The 18002-nt window shown below is 39.0% G+C and overlaps 1 protein-coding gene across 1 annotated transcript in view; it reads right to left on the reverse strand.

Annotated features, from left to right (window-relative positions):
- Positions 1–13786: 13786 nt before the first annotated feature.
- Positions 13787–18002, reverse strand: part of LOC127977344 (extracellular calcium-sensing receptor) — a 133075-nt gene continuing 128859 nt past the window's right edge. Inside the window, exons 3-6 of the mRNA XM_052582219.1 lie at positions 16436–17254; positions 16117–16344; positions 15914–16037; positions 13787–14819 (exon numbers count right to left, since the gene is read on the reverse strand). Of these exons, the coding sequence (XP_052438179.1) occupies positions 13915–14819; positions 15914–16037; positions 16117–16344; positions 16436–17254 (2076 nt within the window). The 3' untranslated portion in view covers positions 13787–13914. The remainder of the gene's footprint in view (positions 14820–15913; positions 16038–16116; positions 16345–16435; positions 17255–18002) is intronic.

Raw genomic sequence — 18002 nt, forward strand, 5'->3', positions numbered from 1 at the left:
ATACAGTAAACCCTATACTGCACTGTAAAAAAAGAAAGAAAGTATTTTTATGTCTTTGCAGACATTGAAAAGACATCCACTGAGGAGAGAATGTTTTTATGACGTCTTTTTTTAATGTTTTTTATGTCTTCTGTACATCCGATATAGATGTTCACATATCCTCCTTACAAGGTTCTGTGACTTTATTTCTGTCAGACATCTAGAGAAGCTCTTATTGAGAATTAACAGAGGTTTAAATGTGCATACTTGATTCATTTGAAGTCACCATTGTGGTGGAAAATGTTTGGTTTAGTTGGGATCTTGGTCCAGATACATCTTATGTTCGCTTGTCTCTTACTGCTATTACAGTATATTTTAAAATGCTGTTTTTGTGGCGAAGAAAGATGAAGTTTAAAAGAGCTCAGGTGTTAGCTTGTCTCTTGCTGCTGTAACTTGTGTGTTGTAAAACACTGTTACTGTGGCAAAGAGAGTTGAGATCTAACATACACATATCTTGCTTGTAATGGTGACTAATTATAGTAAAATAAAATGTATTGCTGCAACTATGGATATACTTTCATGGATATAAACTTTGTAGATAAAACAATGTACTTACTTTTAGAAAACCGATCATGTCGTCACAAACAGACATCAAGATTTTGGATATGCATCACATCAATGGTGACAATCAGAACAAAAACGGCTGGAAAATAAGGATGAGTTTGTGCTATGGAACTCTTTTGTTTGTCACCATTATTGTGATGCATATGCTACATCTAGAAGTCTGTGTGTGTGAGTACTTGATTGATACTTTTACTCAAATTATTTCAAACACATTCATTTCGTCCATCTTTAAAATAAGTATTTTATTCATGGTGCCTGTTAAAAATATCAAACAAAACTTATTTTATGATCTCAAATACGTGTTATGTGATGACTTTCTCATCAACAAAAAACATCAAATAACACCTGAGCTCATTTAAATTTGTACTTTTTCAACACAAAAACAGCGTTTTAAAATACACCAATACAGCAGCAAGAGACAAATTAACGCAAGATGTAACTGGACCAAGATCCCAACTAAACCAAACACTTTCCACCACAATGGTGACTTCAAATAAATCATGTATCAACATTTAAACCTCTGAGGGATTTAGGTAGTCTACAAAACCGTCAAGTTAAATAAACTTAAATATGTAAGTTTTGGGAGACTCCATTACTCAATTAAATTGAGGCAACAAGTTTACTCAATAAATTTAGTTCAGTCAACTTATTAGGGTTTTCAGTGCAGAGACACAGCCCATCTCACCAGACACATCTTTCTCCAGCATCTCCACTTCTGTGCTTTTCACAGAAAATGGAGGAATTGGTGTATGGTGGGACTAAACTCTCTCACTCATTTGCTGCAAGCCAGCAGATATCAACAAAAAAACGGCATGCCCCAAAACCACCAAAGCCTGTGGTCCCTGCTCCTGCGAGAGCTCTTCGACCACTGCCACAACGCCATGGCCCAAACCCTCTATCTGCTGAAGGTGGACCAAAAACAACTGAAAGCAGCTCTCAGTGATATGTGACGGGTCCCCGCTATAATAACAGCAACATTCACAAATGTCTACAGAACAAGCGGGAATCTTTAAACATTCGCTCACTAAAAAAATAAATCATTTGAGACAAGAACCACTATAGCAAGTTTACTTGAGTTTATTGAACACAATTTATCTTTGGTGGTATGGTTCCTTATGGGGGTTCTTGCTCCCAGAATAACTGAACATACAAGAGCTTTAACATTAACCCCCCGGAACCATGAATTTAGAAAAACATAATAATTGAGACTTTTAATAAAGTCTTTAAAGCAAACGGTGATAATCATGTAGATGTGGCAGTGGTACATATATCCTGTAGCCTGGTTATGAAGATGGGTGTCTCTCTGCAGTGAGGTCCATGCCAGCTAAGATTTTTTGGAAGCCTTAGCGACAGCCAGAAGGTGCGCATTAGTGTGCTCATGCTAATAATGGGGAGGGAGGGAGGGAGGGTTGCGAGCAGTTGAGCAAACTTACTGAGCAGTAATGCCACGTATATATATATATGTCCCGTGTCTAATAGGAGAGAGGTGGTAAATTTGGAGCGATTTGACAGCTGACCGCATCAGCTGTTCACAGTCTTGCCTCCGTGGCCTGACTGAACTGACACTGTGCTCGATTTCAGACATTAACCACTTTGGCAAGTTTACGGCCTGAAGAAGAAACCCCCCAAAACCAACCTTTTTCCAATCCTGCAAGAGAAAAGACAGTGTTATTGATATATCCTTAATGTAGCCTACTGGCTAGCAAAGGGGTTTCTCCACTTCTAATGAGGCAGAGAATAGCAATTAAGGTAGCTGGTAATAGCAGCAAAAGGTGTTTTCTCCAGCGGGAGAACCGCAGACGAGCAGCATGTCCCTGAGCTTGGTATGAGTGGTGTGAGAGTAGCGTTTCCTTGTTTCCTTCCTGCAAAAGAGAAAGACAATGTTTTAGAGATTTCCTTAATGCAGCCTATGGTAGGAGAGGTGTATTATCCCCTCTAGAATGCGAGGGAGAGAATAGCAAGTCCCCTCTTATTTTAAGTAGCAGGGGTGTTCACCTCTGCTGAAGGATGAACAGCAGTCCCCTGCAGTCATAGCAGCAAAGGGTGCTCTCTCCAGCTGGGAAGAACAGCAGGTCCCTTTCTTCTGAGGGGGAGTTCATCCCTTGCTTGAGGGATAACAGTTGCCCCCTCAGGTATCGTGGCAAGAGGTGATCTCCCAGCGGGAGAAAACAGCAGCCCCTTTTCCTTTATAATTATTATTATTATTTATTTTTTTTATTTTTTTACTCCTCTCATCTCCTTCTCATTCAAGTTCGCATTCTCCATCTCCATTAAAGTAGCAGGGGTGTTCATCCTCTGCTGAGGGATGAACAGCAGTCCCCTGCAGCTATAGCAGCAAAGGGTGTTCTCTCCAGCTGGAGAGAACAGCAGGTCCCTTTCTTTTGAGGGGGAGTTCGTCCCTCGCTTGAGGAATAACAGCGGCCCCCTCAAGTATCGCAGCAAGGGGTGATCTCCCAGCGAGAGAAAACCGTAGCCCCTTTTAATTAATATAAGTTTTTTTTTCTCCCCATTTCCTTCTCATTCAACTTTGCCTACTCCATTTCCATTAACAAAACAGCAGCCCCCTTTTTTTTAATAAACATAGCAGCAAGGGTTTTCTCTCCATCTGGAGAAAACAGCAGTTCCTTCCTCGTTCTTCTTATTCTCCATCTCCTTCTCCATTCCTTCTCATCCTGCTCCTCATTCTTCTCATCCTCCATCCCCTTCTTCTCATCCTCCTCCTCATTCTTCTCATCCTGCTCCTCATTCTTCTCATCCTCCATCCCCTTCTTCTCATCCTCCTCCTCATTCTTCTCATTCTGCTCCTCATTCTTATTATCCTCCTCCTCATTCTCCATTTCCTTCTTCTTATCCTCCTCTTCATTCTCCATCTCCTTCTCAGCTTCCTCCTCATTCTTATTATCCTCCTCCTCATTCTCCATTTCCTTCTTCTTATCCTCCTCTTCATTCTCCGTCTCCTTCTCAGCTTCCTCCTCATTCTTATTATCCTCCTCCTCCTCCTCCTCATTCTCCATTTCCTTCTTCTTATCCTCCTCCTCATTCTTCATCTCTTTCTCTATCTCCTTCTCATCCTCCTCCTCATTCTCCTCTTTCCCTTACGGTCAGGGTCTTATTTTATTATTAAATGTATGTAGTACGAAATATCTACTGGTTATAATCAAGGCATCTATATTTAGCTGTAGATCAGCTATAGACCATTATTCTGCTTCAGAAGTATGTCCCAAATCGATTCATGAGGAGAAACAGACATGTCTATCACATACTTGTCACTATGAAGTAAATAAAATGCATAATTGTCAAATATGCGGGCGTTTTTTTTTTTTTTTGCTTATTTGCTTTGGACGGTGTAGGATGATGACGTGACTCAATACGACAACTGACTACATTAAAAGCCTTTACAGTTCTAATCGCAGATTTGTGGCTATTATTGGAACTGAAATGTTGAATAACCCTAAAGCACGTGATCATCGTCATGTGGTGAATATGGCCAATCATGAACAGCTGTGTCATCATCAGTGCTCCAGCTGTCACTCTGGAGAAACTGCAGGCTGAATCAGCCGGCTGCTCTCGAAACACTCTTGCATTACTTGATGCCACACGTGACAGTCGGCGTAGTCTCAGTCTGACAATTTTCTGGCTGTTGTGCACTGATTCAGTCAAATTGCGATCGGTTTGCACAGTGCGGGTGAGTAGAACATGCCTGATGCTCAGCGAGTCAGCTGCCTAAGATCGGATGCAGCCAGTAGCTACTTCTTACTATTGATTCCCGATGGTTTCAGAGGATGGTTAGTCTACCCCACGGACACCCTTACTTGTAAAACGTTTGGATTTTAAAGCGCATAGCAATTCATTGTTCTAGACAAATCATCAAATTGCCACAGGCAACACATTTGGACCAGTACAGCGGTTTGTATGAATGTCCTTACAATAATGATGTCCTTAAGATTTTGTCACACTAACGATTAATGTTTGTGGGAGAATGACACATCATGTTCATACATCCTTTGATATGTGATTTTTGTAGCATAACAGATGGTTAATCCATTCGGTATTTAATTTAAGGAACGTGCAACACATCCCTGATTGATGAGTGACGATTCCACTGCATTTCGCAGACTATGCCACAAATTAATTCTTTTTTACGTCGTTCCGCTGTTGTGATGACGATGTTCGAGAGAGTCCAGTGTGTGATTATATAATGCCAATAATACCAACCCTGATGCTGGGGAAACCTTCATATGACTGTATGCATTGCGGTCCTGGAATGTAGTTTATATATAATTTTTTTATTTTTTTTTCTGAGGGCTCGCGTTAATAGAGCACTCCACAGCCACAGGCGCAGACTCGAATGGTTACCCATTCAGTAAGAAGCAAATAGTGCACGCATTTCCAGGCACTTATGTAAATCCAAGAACTTATATAATTAACTCTGAAAACACTGCATTAATTTCCAGTATTTTTGAGGATTCGAACACCCGTACTATTACCCTGTACCAGGCCCGTCGCGACAAGGCAGGCAAACCAAGCAATTGCTTGGGGCCCTGAGCTGGCCTGGGGCCCCAAGACAACGACTGGTTAAGAATCAAATGCAACGACACTGTTTGAGCGCCTCCAATCACCACCTCTCTGCTATTAGACACAGGACATATATATATATATATATATATACAGTATTGTTCAAAATAATAGCAGTACAATGTGACTAACCAGAATAATCAAGGTTTTTAGTATATTTTTTATTGCTACGTGGCAAACAAGTTACCAGTAGGTTCAGTAGATTGTCAGAAAACAAACAAGACCCAGCATTCATGATATGCACGCTCTTAAGGCTGTGCAATTGGGCAATTAGTTGAAAGGGGTGTGTTCAAAAAAATAGCAGTGTCTACCTTTGACTGTACAAACTCAAAACTATTTTGTACAAACATTTTTTTTTCTGGGATTTAGCAATCCTGTGAATCACTAAACTAATATTTAGTTGTATGACCACAGTTTTTTAAAACTGCTTGACATCTGTGTGGCATGGAGTCAACCAACTTGTGGCACCTCTCAGCTGTTATTCCACTCCATGATTCTTTAACAACATTCCACAATTCATTCACATTTCTTGGTTTTGCTTCAGAAACAGCATTTTTGATATCACCCCACAAGTTCTCAATTGGATTAAGGTCTGGAGATTGGGCTGGCCACTCCATAACATTAATTTTGTTGGTTTGGAACCAAGACTTTGCCTGTTTACTAGTGTGTTTTGGGTCATTGTCTTGTTGAAACAACCATTTCAAGGGCATGTCCTCTTCAGCATAGGGCAACATGACCTCTTCAAGTATTTTAACATATGCAAACTGATCCATGATCCCTGGTATGCGATAAATAGGCCCAACACCATAGTAGGAGAAACATGCCCATATCATGATGCTTGCACCTCCATGCTTCACTGTCTCCACTGTGTACTGTGGCTTGAATTCAGAGTTTGGGGGTCGTCTCACAAACTGCCTGTGGCCCTTGGACCCAAAAAGAACAATTTTACTCGGATCAGTCCACAAAATGTTCCTCCATTTCTCTTTAGGCCAGTTGATGTGTTCTTTGGCAAATTGTAACCTCTTCTGCACATGCCTTTTTTTTAACAGAGGGACTTTGCGGGGGATTCTTGAAAATAGATTAGCTTCACACAGACGTCTTCTAACTGTCACAGTACTTACAGGTAACTCCAGACTGTCTTTGATCATCCTGGAGGTGATCATTGGCTGAGCCTTTGCCATTCTGGTTATTCTTCTATCCATTTTGATGGTTGTCTTCCGTTTTCTTCCACGTCTCTCTGGTTTTGCTCTCCATTTTAAGGCATTGGAGATCATTTTAGCTGAACAGCCTATCATTTTTTGCACCTCTTTATAGGTTTTCCCCTCTCTAATCAACTTTTTAATCAAAGTACGCTGTTCTTCTGAACAATGTCTTGAACGACCCATTTTCCTCAGCTTTCAAATGCATGTTCAACAAGTGTTGGCTTCATCCTTAAATAGGGGCCACCTGATTCACACCTGTTTCTTCACAAAATTGATGACCTCAGTGATTGAATTCCACACTGCTATTTTTTTGAACACACCCCTTTCAACTAATTCAACTAATTGCCCAATTGCACAGCCTTAAGAGCGTGCATATCATGAATGCTGGGTCTCATTTGTTTTCTGAGAATCTACTGAACCTACTGGTAACTTGTTTGCCACGTAGCAATAAAAAATATACTAAAAACCTTGATTATTCTGGTTAGTCACATTGTACTGCTATTATTTTGAACAATACTGTATATATATATATATATATATATATATATATATATATATATATATATATATATATACATATATACATATATATATATATACATATATATATACATATACATATATATATATATATATACATACATATATATATATGTATATATATGTATATATATGTATGTACATATATGTATATGTCCTGTGTCTAATAGCAGAGAGGTGGTGATTGGAGCCTTGCCTCCGTGCCTTGCCTCCATGGCCTGACTGAACTGACGCTGCGCTCAATTTCTAATCAATGACTTTATAACCACAAAAAATCTGGATTTTATGTTTCTAAACAAAACATGGCTTGAAGACAGCTGCAATGCAACAGTCTTTAATGAAGCAGTGCCTCCTAACTTCACTTACATGAGTGTGCTCTATTTAAAGATGTCTATCAATGCAACCAAGTGTCATTTGGTCAGTACTTGACTTTTGAATATCTAGGGATTGTGCTGAAAGGTGCTCCACGGATTCTGTTTATTATTATTTACAGGCCTCCAAAATACTCTCCAGCCTTTGTTGAATAGGTCACCGAAATGTTATCAATGATTTCCTCAGAGTTTGAATGTTTTGCTATTGCAGGGGATTTTAATATTCACATAGATAATTCAGAAAATAAAACTACAAAAGAAATGATAACCGTTCTAGCAGATCCTCACCAGCAGGGTGGACTATTGTAATGGGCTCCTCACCGGCCCTCCCAAAAAGACCATTAGACAGCTGCAGCTCATACAGAATGCTGCTGCCAGGATTCTGACTAGAACCAGAAAATCTGAGCATATCACACCAGTCCTCAGGTCCTTACACTGGCTTCCAATTACATTTAGGATTGATTTTAAAGTACTTTTAGTCATACATAAGTCACTAAATGACCTAGGACCAAAATATATTTCAGATATGCTCACTGAATATAAACCTAACAGACCAATCAGATCATTAGGATCGAGTCAGTTAGAAATACCAAGGGTTCACACAAAACAAGGGGAGTCCACCTTAAGTTACTATGCTGCCCGCAGTTGGAATCAGCTTTCACAAGGAGATCAGATGTGCTAAAACACTAGTCACATTTAAATCTAGACTTAAAACGCATCTGTTTAGCTGTGCATTTATTGAATGAGCACTGTGCAATGTCTGAACTAATTGCAATATATTTTATCTGTTAGTTTTTTTTTTATTTTATTTTATGTAAAATCATTTTCTAACTGTTTTAATTCATTTTAAATAAGTACATTTTTACATTTTAAATTTTGAAATTGCTTGTTTTATTCTTGTTATTATTTTTCTTCATTATTATTTTACTTTCTTTTATGTAAAGCACTTTGAATTACCATTGTGTACGAAATGTGCTATATAAATAATCTTCCTACGAAGATCTGTAGCCAACGAGAAGAATCTTCCTGACGCACACATACACAGAATGATCTGAAGACAAAAGACCTGTTGATGCGCCTGTGGCGTATCTATTTATAGCCCCGTGTTGCTGGCGCGCGCCCGAATTACGTCATCAACTAAGGCTATATAACCACCAGGTCAATTCTATCGACGTGTTACACAAATTATTCACAGCTGGTCACGAATAAAGATGTTTCTCAATGCGCTGAGCAGCGCAGCATCGACTGAAGCTTTCGAAAGGGAACCAGCAGTTCAATTCCAGGCTGCAGCAAAGTCAGATTGTGCAGAAGAATCATCTATTTCCTGTGGTCTTGTCCTGGTGGTCATCTGAGACAAGGTCTTTACGGGGGATCTGTATCTGGGGCTCTAGTTGTCCTGTTCTCCGCATTCTTTCAGGGATGTAGAGGTCCATTCTATGTGCTGATCCACCATCTGGTCTGGATACGTACTGGATCCGGGTGACTGCAGTGACCCTCTGATCTAGATACAGACTGGATATGGTGGCTACCGTGGCCTCGGAATAAGAGAGAAACAGACTAATATTAGCGTAGATGCCATTCTTCTAATGATGTAGCAAGTACATTGGGTGTTATGGGAAGTGTTCCTGGTTCCGGTTTACCTAAATAATGCAGCCTAAAAATCCTTTAACCAGTGTTGGTCATCTTTAAAAAAGTAATTAGTTACAGTTACAAATTACTTCTCCTAAAATGTAACAGAGTAACTAAGTTACCACATTGTACAAGTAATTAGTTACTCAGCAAAGTAACAGTGACATATTTTTTTTTGTTCTATAACACTATTACATCATATAACATCTTTAATATATAAAATGTTTATATTAACTGATTGAAGAATAAAATCACTATAAGTTAGAGCTGTAATCGGGCCTTAAAAGTTAGGCCCGACAGGACCCGAGCCCGACAGGTTTCGGCCCGAGCCCGACAAGTACATTTTGATTGACAGTTTTTTTAAAGCCCGAACCCGTTTACAGCCCGACATTATTCAAATGTGTGCACGCACACAGCTCTTTTGCCTTTTGTCAACAATGAGTAATTTATTCATGTTTTAACATAATTTACTCATAACTAACGTAGACTAGACCACTTGGAAGTTGGAATAAAGAAATAAAATAAGTCCTCTGTAACATCGTAACATCTCAGCATTCTAGACATATGGGCTCATTTAACCTATAAATAGACCAACGCACCAATAAAAACGAGTCATTTAAAAAAAAAAAAATTAAGATAAATTTTAAATTAAGATAATAATAATAATAATTCTTTACATTTATATAGCGCTTTTCTAGACACTCAAAGCGCTTTACATAGACAGGGGGTATCTCCTCATCCACCACCAGTGTGCAGCATCCACCTGGATGATGCGACGGCAGCCATATTGCGCCAGAACGCCCACCACACACCAGCTTACCGGTGGAGAGAAGACAGAGCGATGAAGCCAATCAGTAGACATGGGGATTGTTAGAAAGCCATGATGGTCAGAGGCCAGTGGGCGAATTTAGCCAGGATGCCGAGGTCACACCTCTACTCTTTCCGAAAGACATCCTGGGATTTTTAATGACCAGAGAGAGTCAGGACCTCGGTTTAACGTCTCATCCGAAGGACGGTGCTTGTTGACAGTATAGTGTCCCCATCACTACACTGGGGCGCTAGGACCCACACAGACCACAGGGTGAGCACCCCCTGCTGGCCTCACTACCCAAAGATGGGTATTTGGCAATAACGAAATTAAGATAAAGGCTCAGCCGGATTTGCTTTATTTTATAAAAGAATAATGCCAACATTAGCGTAAATACTCTGTCAACATTATGCATTTAAGACTCAATGAATATTTAGTTATCATTTGAAAAACCTTTACTCACAGAGATTAGGCTAGGTCTACATGTTTTTGTGGAGGAAAATGATTGAATCCACTGTAGATGTCTTCAGCGCGTTCCTGCGCTCACTGATGGTGCGTCATTATTCACTCATTATTCTCATTATAGACATGGTCAAAACTTTTCCACACCTCGCTCAGAGTTTGCTTTAGTTGCTGGTGCAACCAAAACGTAATCACCAGAGGCAAGCCTCCGTTACACCTGCTCAGCATTCATTTTCGCATCTTTCTCGAGCTAATCGAAACACATCACATGACCGCTCGTTTACCTCGCAAACCGGAGCGCAAGCCCGAGCCCGGCACGAGCCCGCGTAAGATGATATAAATTAAGCCCGAACCCGACCGAACCCGTCGGGTCCCGACGGGTCCCGTCGGGTTCGGGCAAAGATCTTCAGCTCTACTATAAGTATTTTAGAACATGATGTATTTATTTGAACTCAATATATTGCAGCCTGCCATATGATATGCATAGAAATGAAACATATAAAAAATAAATATTGAAAAAGAAATTCAAGTGCAAAATTAAGACAAACAAATGTAAACTTGGGTAAAAAGAAACAAAGGGAAACCTGGCCATTAGTGCAAATCTCTGTAACCGTACTGCACAATAAACAGGACACTATCCAACTCTTATGGTGCGTTCACACCAGACGCAAATAGAGCGTCTGGCGAATGAACTCAAAATGTTCAAGCATCCAACTACGCGCGAATAGCGCGATTTATTCGTGCAAGTCGCTTCTCAGTACAGTAACATGTTAGCATGTGTTTATGTGAAGTGGTTCATAAGATTTGAGTTGCTTGAGGCAGACGTGGATAAAGTCTTTTTTCCTGGGCATAGCGTGCATGTTACAGAAACATTCTTGACTTTAATTTCCGGTACTTCCGGTTTGAGAACGCCATTATCGCTGATGTTGCAACGATGGGAAAAGTAATTAATTAGATTACTCCTTTACTGAAAATTAAACTCCGTTAGTAATGCCGTTATACTTAAACGCCGTAACATTTCTGCATTTGACATTAGAGCATAGGCCGTAATTTAGATATATTTTTTAGATGGAAAAATGCAGTTTGACAAATGCTAGAAATTTGGCTTTCTAAGGAAAGATTGCTATCAAATAGCACACCTAGGTTCCTAACTGATGATGAAGAATTGACAGAGCAGCCATCAAGTCTTAGACAGTGTTCTAGGTTATTACATGCAGAGTTTTTAGTTCCTATTATTAACACCTCTGTCTTTTCAGAACTTAGCAGGAAGAAATTACTCGTCATCCAGTTTTTCAAATCGACTATGCACTCCATTAATTTTTCTAATTGGTGTGTTTCACTGGGCCCCGAAGAAATATAGAGCTGAGTATCATCAGCATAACAGTGAAAGCTAACACCGTTTCCTGATGATATCTCCCAAGGATAACTTGTAATATAGTAATATGTTTTTAATTAAGCAACTCAACAGTCCTTTGTTACTAATTCTAAAGTGATGTTTTTGAATTAGTAACAGTGGTTTGGGCTCAGCTGTTAAACTGTCAACTTTAGATTTGAATCCGTGGTGGAAAGAGGAAGTTCTGCACAAAAGAGGGCTGTTAAAGACACTCGGTTGTTGTTTATTTATTTGTTTATTTACACGTGTAAATAATTGTGACTTGTGGCCAAGTATGGTATCCCATACTTGGAATTTGTGCTTTGCATTTAACACATAAAGGTGCTTCTCAATAAATTAGAATGTCGTAGAAAAGTTCATTTATTTCATTAAATCAGTTCAAATTGTGAAACTTGTGTATTAAATAAATCCAATGCACACAGTCTGAAGTAGTTTAAGTCTTTGTTTCTTTTAATTTTGATGATTTTGGCTTCACTATCTCAATAAATTAGAATATTTCATAAGACCGATATTTTTTTTTTTTTTTTTTTTTAATGGAAATTGTTGATCCTTCTGGAAATTGTTAATTTACTCTACATGTACTCTATACTTGGTATGGGCTCCTTTTGCTTTAATTACTGTTTCAATTCGGCGTGACATGGAGGTGATCAGCTCGTAACACTGCTGAGGTGGTATATAAGCCCAGGTTTCTTTGACAGTGGCCTTCAGCTTATCTGAATTTTTTGCTCTCTTGTTTCTCATTTTCCTCTTGATAATACCCCAGATATTCTCTATGGGGTTCAGGTCTGGTGAGTTTGCTGGTCTTTAACCAAGTTTTGGTGCTTTTGGCAGTGTGGGCAGATGCCAAATCTTCGAAACGCTGGTCAGCAGAAGGAAGCATGAAGTGCTCCAAAATGATTGGTAAATGGGTGCAGTGACTTTGGTTTTCAAAAAACTCAATGGATCAACACCCAGCAGATGACACTGCGCACCAACTCAGCTTCGCCACCCTTCCTCCAGACTCTAGGACCTTGGTTTCCAAATGAAATACAAAACTTGCTCTTATCTGGAAAGAGGATTTTGGACAATTGGGCAATATTCCAGTACTATTTCTTCTTAGCCCAGGTAAAATGCCTCAGGAGTGGCTTAACAAGAGGAATACGACAACTGTAGCCAAATTCCTTGACACATCTGTGTGTGGTGGCTTTTGATGCCTTGATCCCAGCCTTGGTCCATTCCTTCTGAAGTTCACTCAAATTCTTAAATCGATCTTGCTTGACAATCCTCATAAAGCTCCGGTTCTCTCTGTTGGTTGTGTATCTTTTTCTTCCACACGTTTTCCTTCCACTCAACTTTCTGTTAACATGCTTGAATACAGCACTCTATAAACAGACAGCTTCTTTGGCAATGAATGTTTGTGGTTTATGTGTCATTTGTGGCTTATGTGTCATTTGCTTTTGTGTCAATGATTGTCTTCTGGACAACTGTCAGATCAGCAGTCATCCCCATGACTGTGTAGCCTAGTGAACCAAACTGAGAGACCATTTTGAATGCTCATAAAACTATTGCAGGCATTTTGAGTTGATAAGCTGATTGGCATGTCACCATATTATAATTTGCTGAGATTAAATGTGATGTGTTAAATGTGAAAAATGTTAAATGTGAGCCAAAATCATCACAATTAAAAGAAACAAAGACAAACTACTTCAGTCTGTGTGCACTGTATTTATTTAATACATGAGTTTTACAATTTGAGTTGAATTACTGAAATAAATGATCTTTTCTACAATATTCTAATTTATTGAGAAGCACCTGTTTAAGTGCGCACACACGCACACACACACACACACACAGTAGTGAGTAGACACACGCACACACAATGAACACACACCCAGAGTACCGGGCAGCCAATGGTGCGGTGCCAGGGGAGCAGTTGGGGGTACGGTGCCTTGTTCAAGGGTCACACCTCAGTTGTGGAATTGTGGGTGGAAGAGAGCACTGGTCATTTACTCCCCAATGGCCAAATCAAAGCCGTGCCAATATACAGCCAAATGTCACATCTACGAGTGTGATATTGTTCATATTGCAAATTATGTTTTCAATTGTGTTTGCAGGTGTCAACTTGATTATTTGGGCAATAAAAGGCTTTTTAATTATGTCAACATGGTTATCAAGTGTTAAGTATGGTTACACACAGGAATAAAATACAGACATTTTACCAAAATGAGTTTGGTAAACCGTAGTAGTGGTGCCTATACATTTATAAACAATATAACAACCATAATCAAACAATATGAGGAATTAAATATTGACCACATAGACTGGGTCACTGTCATGTCAGTTAATAACATTTCATTTTGACATTTTTCCAGTCATCCCCTTCTTGGTATTTAGATCAGGCCTTAACAGAATTACATAACATTTAGGTACAAAAATACAAAACAGAAGTCCAAAACTGGAAGCAAGAATGGCAAATATCTCAACAGCTACTGTGTATTTCCCTGGTGAGCTGTTGTATGCTGGTATAAATGAGATCCACACAGCAAAAAATATAAGCATACTAAATGTAATGAGCTTAGCTTCATTAAATGTATCTGGAAGTTTCCTTCCAAGGAAGGCAAGTGCAAAACACATACAAGAGAGTAATCCAATATAGCCCAGTACCAGATAAAATCCAAGCGGCCACACATCTTTACATTCTAGTACAATCTTACCACCCTGATAGGACGTGTTTTTGTAGGGGTAAGGAGGTGCTAGTGCCAGCCAGCAAGCACACAAGATAACTTGGCCTGTTGTGCAGCAGAAAATGAAAACCCTTTGCTGTGGAGGGCCAAATAGCTTTAGAGAAATGGAACCAGGCATAGTAGAACGAAAGGCCAAAAGCACTACAATGGTTTTGACCAGTATGCATGAGATGCACAAAACAAAGCTGATCCCAAATGCAGCTTGGCGGGCACGGCATGTCCATGGTGAGGGCCGGCCCACAAACACCAGTGAACAAAGGAAGCAAAGTTTGAGAGACAACAGCAGTAGAAAACTCATCTCAGAGTTGTTGGCCTTAACTATGGGTGTGCTTCTAAAAAGGAAGAAAATCACAGTAATAACAGTTGCCACAGTGACTCCAAAGAGAGACAAAGTTATAAGGACGATTCCCATAATTTCATGGTATGAGAGGAACTCCTCTATGACAGCAACACAAGAAACCCTTTCGTTGTTTGGCCAGTAGTACTGGGGACACTTGATACACTCAGTAGCACCTAAGAGACAGAAACAGACACTTTGGGGCAACCAGATTTCCAAAATGTATACAATATTATTACACAAAAAAATATGTTTTGGAATACTTGATTTCTTTATTCAGAATACTGATCGTGGCATTCAGCAGTGAAATGTTTCCTAAAATTCACAGTCATCCATAATTCTGTACTAGTTAGATGGTTCATAACGGGTCAGGTGGGTCACAACCCAAACATCTGTTACTTTATTATCACCTTCCTGTCTTGTTGCATATTATGGTGACCAGGAGGGCACATGTTCACTTAGTTCACATCGTTCACTTAGTTTTGTCATGGGCACAATGTAATTTTTTCAAGGTAACAACATACTCATGTCATGGCAATGAGATGTAAAGTCTTGGCCTCAAGATCCAGTGTTGATGGAACAACATCTATTTCTCATGGCCATGACTTCTTATGTTGAAGGATTTTTTTTTCTTGTTTAATTTGTAAACAAACATGTTGTCAAACTGGTGAAGATGTTTTCTTAACTTACTGGTGCATTTTTCTGCTTGCATGTGTGAGCGCACTGATCTCTCTCGTCCACCATACTCAATGTTAGATCAATTGTTTTTTTTTTTTTTTTTTTTTACATTACCATTTTTTTACCTTTTTACTTAGCAGAAGTTATAAGCTAATTCTATTCATCCATTCTCCATACCACTTGTCCGATGGTCACAAGTCTTTAAGCTAATATACAGTTAGAAATATACAATATTAGTATTAGAATTATTCAAATCAATAATTTAAGTCCATATGTTCATTTATTTGGTGAGTAGCCATGCAATACGTGAGATACTGGACAGGCAGCCGGTCATTATCACAAAATAAAACTGTCCATATTGGTGTCCTGATTAGATTATTTTTGTGATAATGTGTAGCTCCTGGTGATAGATAGATAGATAGATAGATAGATAGATAGATAGATAGATAGATAGAGGTAGATAGATAGACAGATAGATAGACAGATAGATAGATAGATAGATAGATAGATAGATAGATAGATAGATAGATAGATAGATAGATAGATAGATAGATAGATAGATAGATAGATAGATAGATAGATAGATATTTACCTGACATATTGCTAATTTCTCCTTCAGCACAGGGCAAACAATCAAAGCAGCAGACAGGCTGTCCTGGTCGAGTGGCCTGCCGTGTTCCAGGGGGACAAGGAGGGGTGCACAAGGAAACAGGAACCTACATAGAAAACTTTATATAATCAGTAGACTAATAACTAAGAGCTTCACAACTGTTTGCCATTCAAGCACAGGCTCACCTCAGTGTGTCCCCCTGCCCATTGAATTAACCCCTCATCTATCTTAAGCTGCTGTCCATGTGGGGCAGATCCATCATAGGTGCCCACCATCTGAAACCAGATTTTACCTCTGTCGTTTTTCTGCCAGTTAATAATGTCATAGAGGGGCACAGGCTCTCCATTGTTGTCAAAATACACCTTCTCATTGAACTGGTTTGTAAAATGTACTTTTTTCAGGTAGTGAAGGAGCTATTGAATTAGTAAAGGCAATAAAAAAAAGAAAAAAAGAAATAAGAATAATTTTTAAACATTTTATAAAAGACACACATACAAATATTACCTGCCATGGAGAGAACTTTGATTCAGTCTTACAGATGTGATCTGAGCTTTGTTCCTTAGAACCACATTGTAACAGTTGGTGTAGAGCATGAGCAATAGCATAAACTGCTTTATAGACATTGTATGAAATTCTCACCTTTGATACATCAGTATAGCTATTCTCAGTCTCCATTAGACCTTCTGAACCAGTACAGAGTGATGACAACTCAGAATCACCACCATCCTTATAACCTAGCCTGCATCCAAACAGTTCCTCCCAAAACATGTTGGTGAAAACAGATTCAGGTCTAGGTGAGGGTCTTATCCTGAGGAGAAATTCAGCCAAGCCTGGAATAGTGGTGCCCCTAAAGGCAAATCCCACTGTTCCATCCAGGACAGGGTGAAGCTCAGGGATAGTGAGAAGTTTAGCTGTCACCCAGGCTTCACTGGCCACCCATTGCATCCTTGTTAGATTCCTATGAGCTGCTTCAACCAAGAGCTGAAGCAGCTGTCCTTCAGTGGCAAATGCTATAATCACTTGTGCAGTGGAACCCTCCAGGCTATTAAGAATTGCATGTATTTGTGTCTGTGAAGGTGCTTTGGGTATAGTGTGGTGAAAGGCTATACAGCCACCCAGTCTTTCAAGCTGCTCAGTAAAGGCCTGGATGCCATAGTGACTGTAGTCATCATCTGTGCCCACTGTACCCACCCAGCGCCAGCCAAAGTGGGAAACCAACTGGACCAGTCCCTGCACCTGAAATACATCACTGGGCACAGTACGCAGGAAAGAAGGGTATTCCTTCTTATCTGTAAGACAGGTGCAGGTCGCAAAGTAGCTTATCTTTAAAGAAAAGAAACACAAATATACAAAAAAGGAGATTAAGGGAGATATGAAAGCATGGATTTGTCTGATTGTTTTTGGCAGAAGTTTTATAAATGTATTTATTTTTAACTCCTCTGTTTCTAAAAATTGACCAATGGAGAACATTAGAACAGTGTACATAAATATGTCTTAAATATATTTTGCTTCTCTGATCAAGTTATAGATGCTGATGTTTTTTTCTCCCTCTCTCTCTCTCTCTCTCCAAAAGATGTTTACTTTTTTTGGTACTGAAAACAAGTATGTGCAAACTCTGCAAATGATAACATATTTTTGACATTTGCTGCAAAATAAATAATCAATATTATGCAATAGAATTAGGAGAATAAATACTACTAAAACCCCAGAGGAAAGCTTAAGAGAAACCTATTCTACAGTTGATGCTTTCAGAAGAAAAGCTAAAGCACCAGTTGATTTTTAATTTTATTTATTTTTTATTTTATTGATTTTTTATTTTATTTTATTTTTTATTTTTTTTTGCACGATCATAAAATAGATATTTTGGCTGGTATTTTTCTGGTTTGTTTTTATGAGCATTAAGGTTTTCAATAAATGCAGCTTTTTGGAAGACACAACATGAAAAACATTTATAAAATGCTCACAAAGCTTAACTCTATGGCCTATTGCTCTCGTAGTGTGACTATATGTTCAATACATAAAATGAAAAAGCTCACAGTTATGCCTTTTGATTACAGCTTTCGATTTTTAT

Source organism: Carassius gibelio, chromosome B18 (assembly GCF_023724105.1).
Source record: "Carassius gibelio isolate Cgi1373 ecotype wild population from Czech Republic chromosome B18, carGib1.2-hapl.c, whole genome shotgun sequence".
Lineage (NCBI taxonomy): Eukaryota > Metazoa > Chordata > Actinopteri > Cypriniformes > Cyprinidae > Carassius > Carassius gibelio.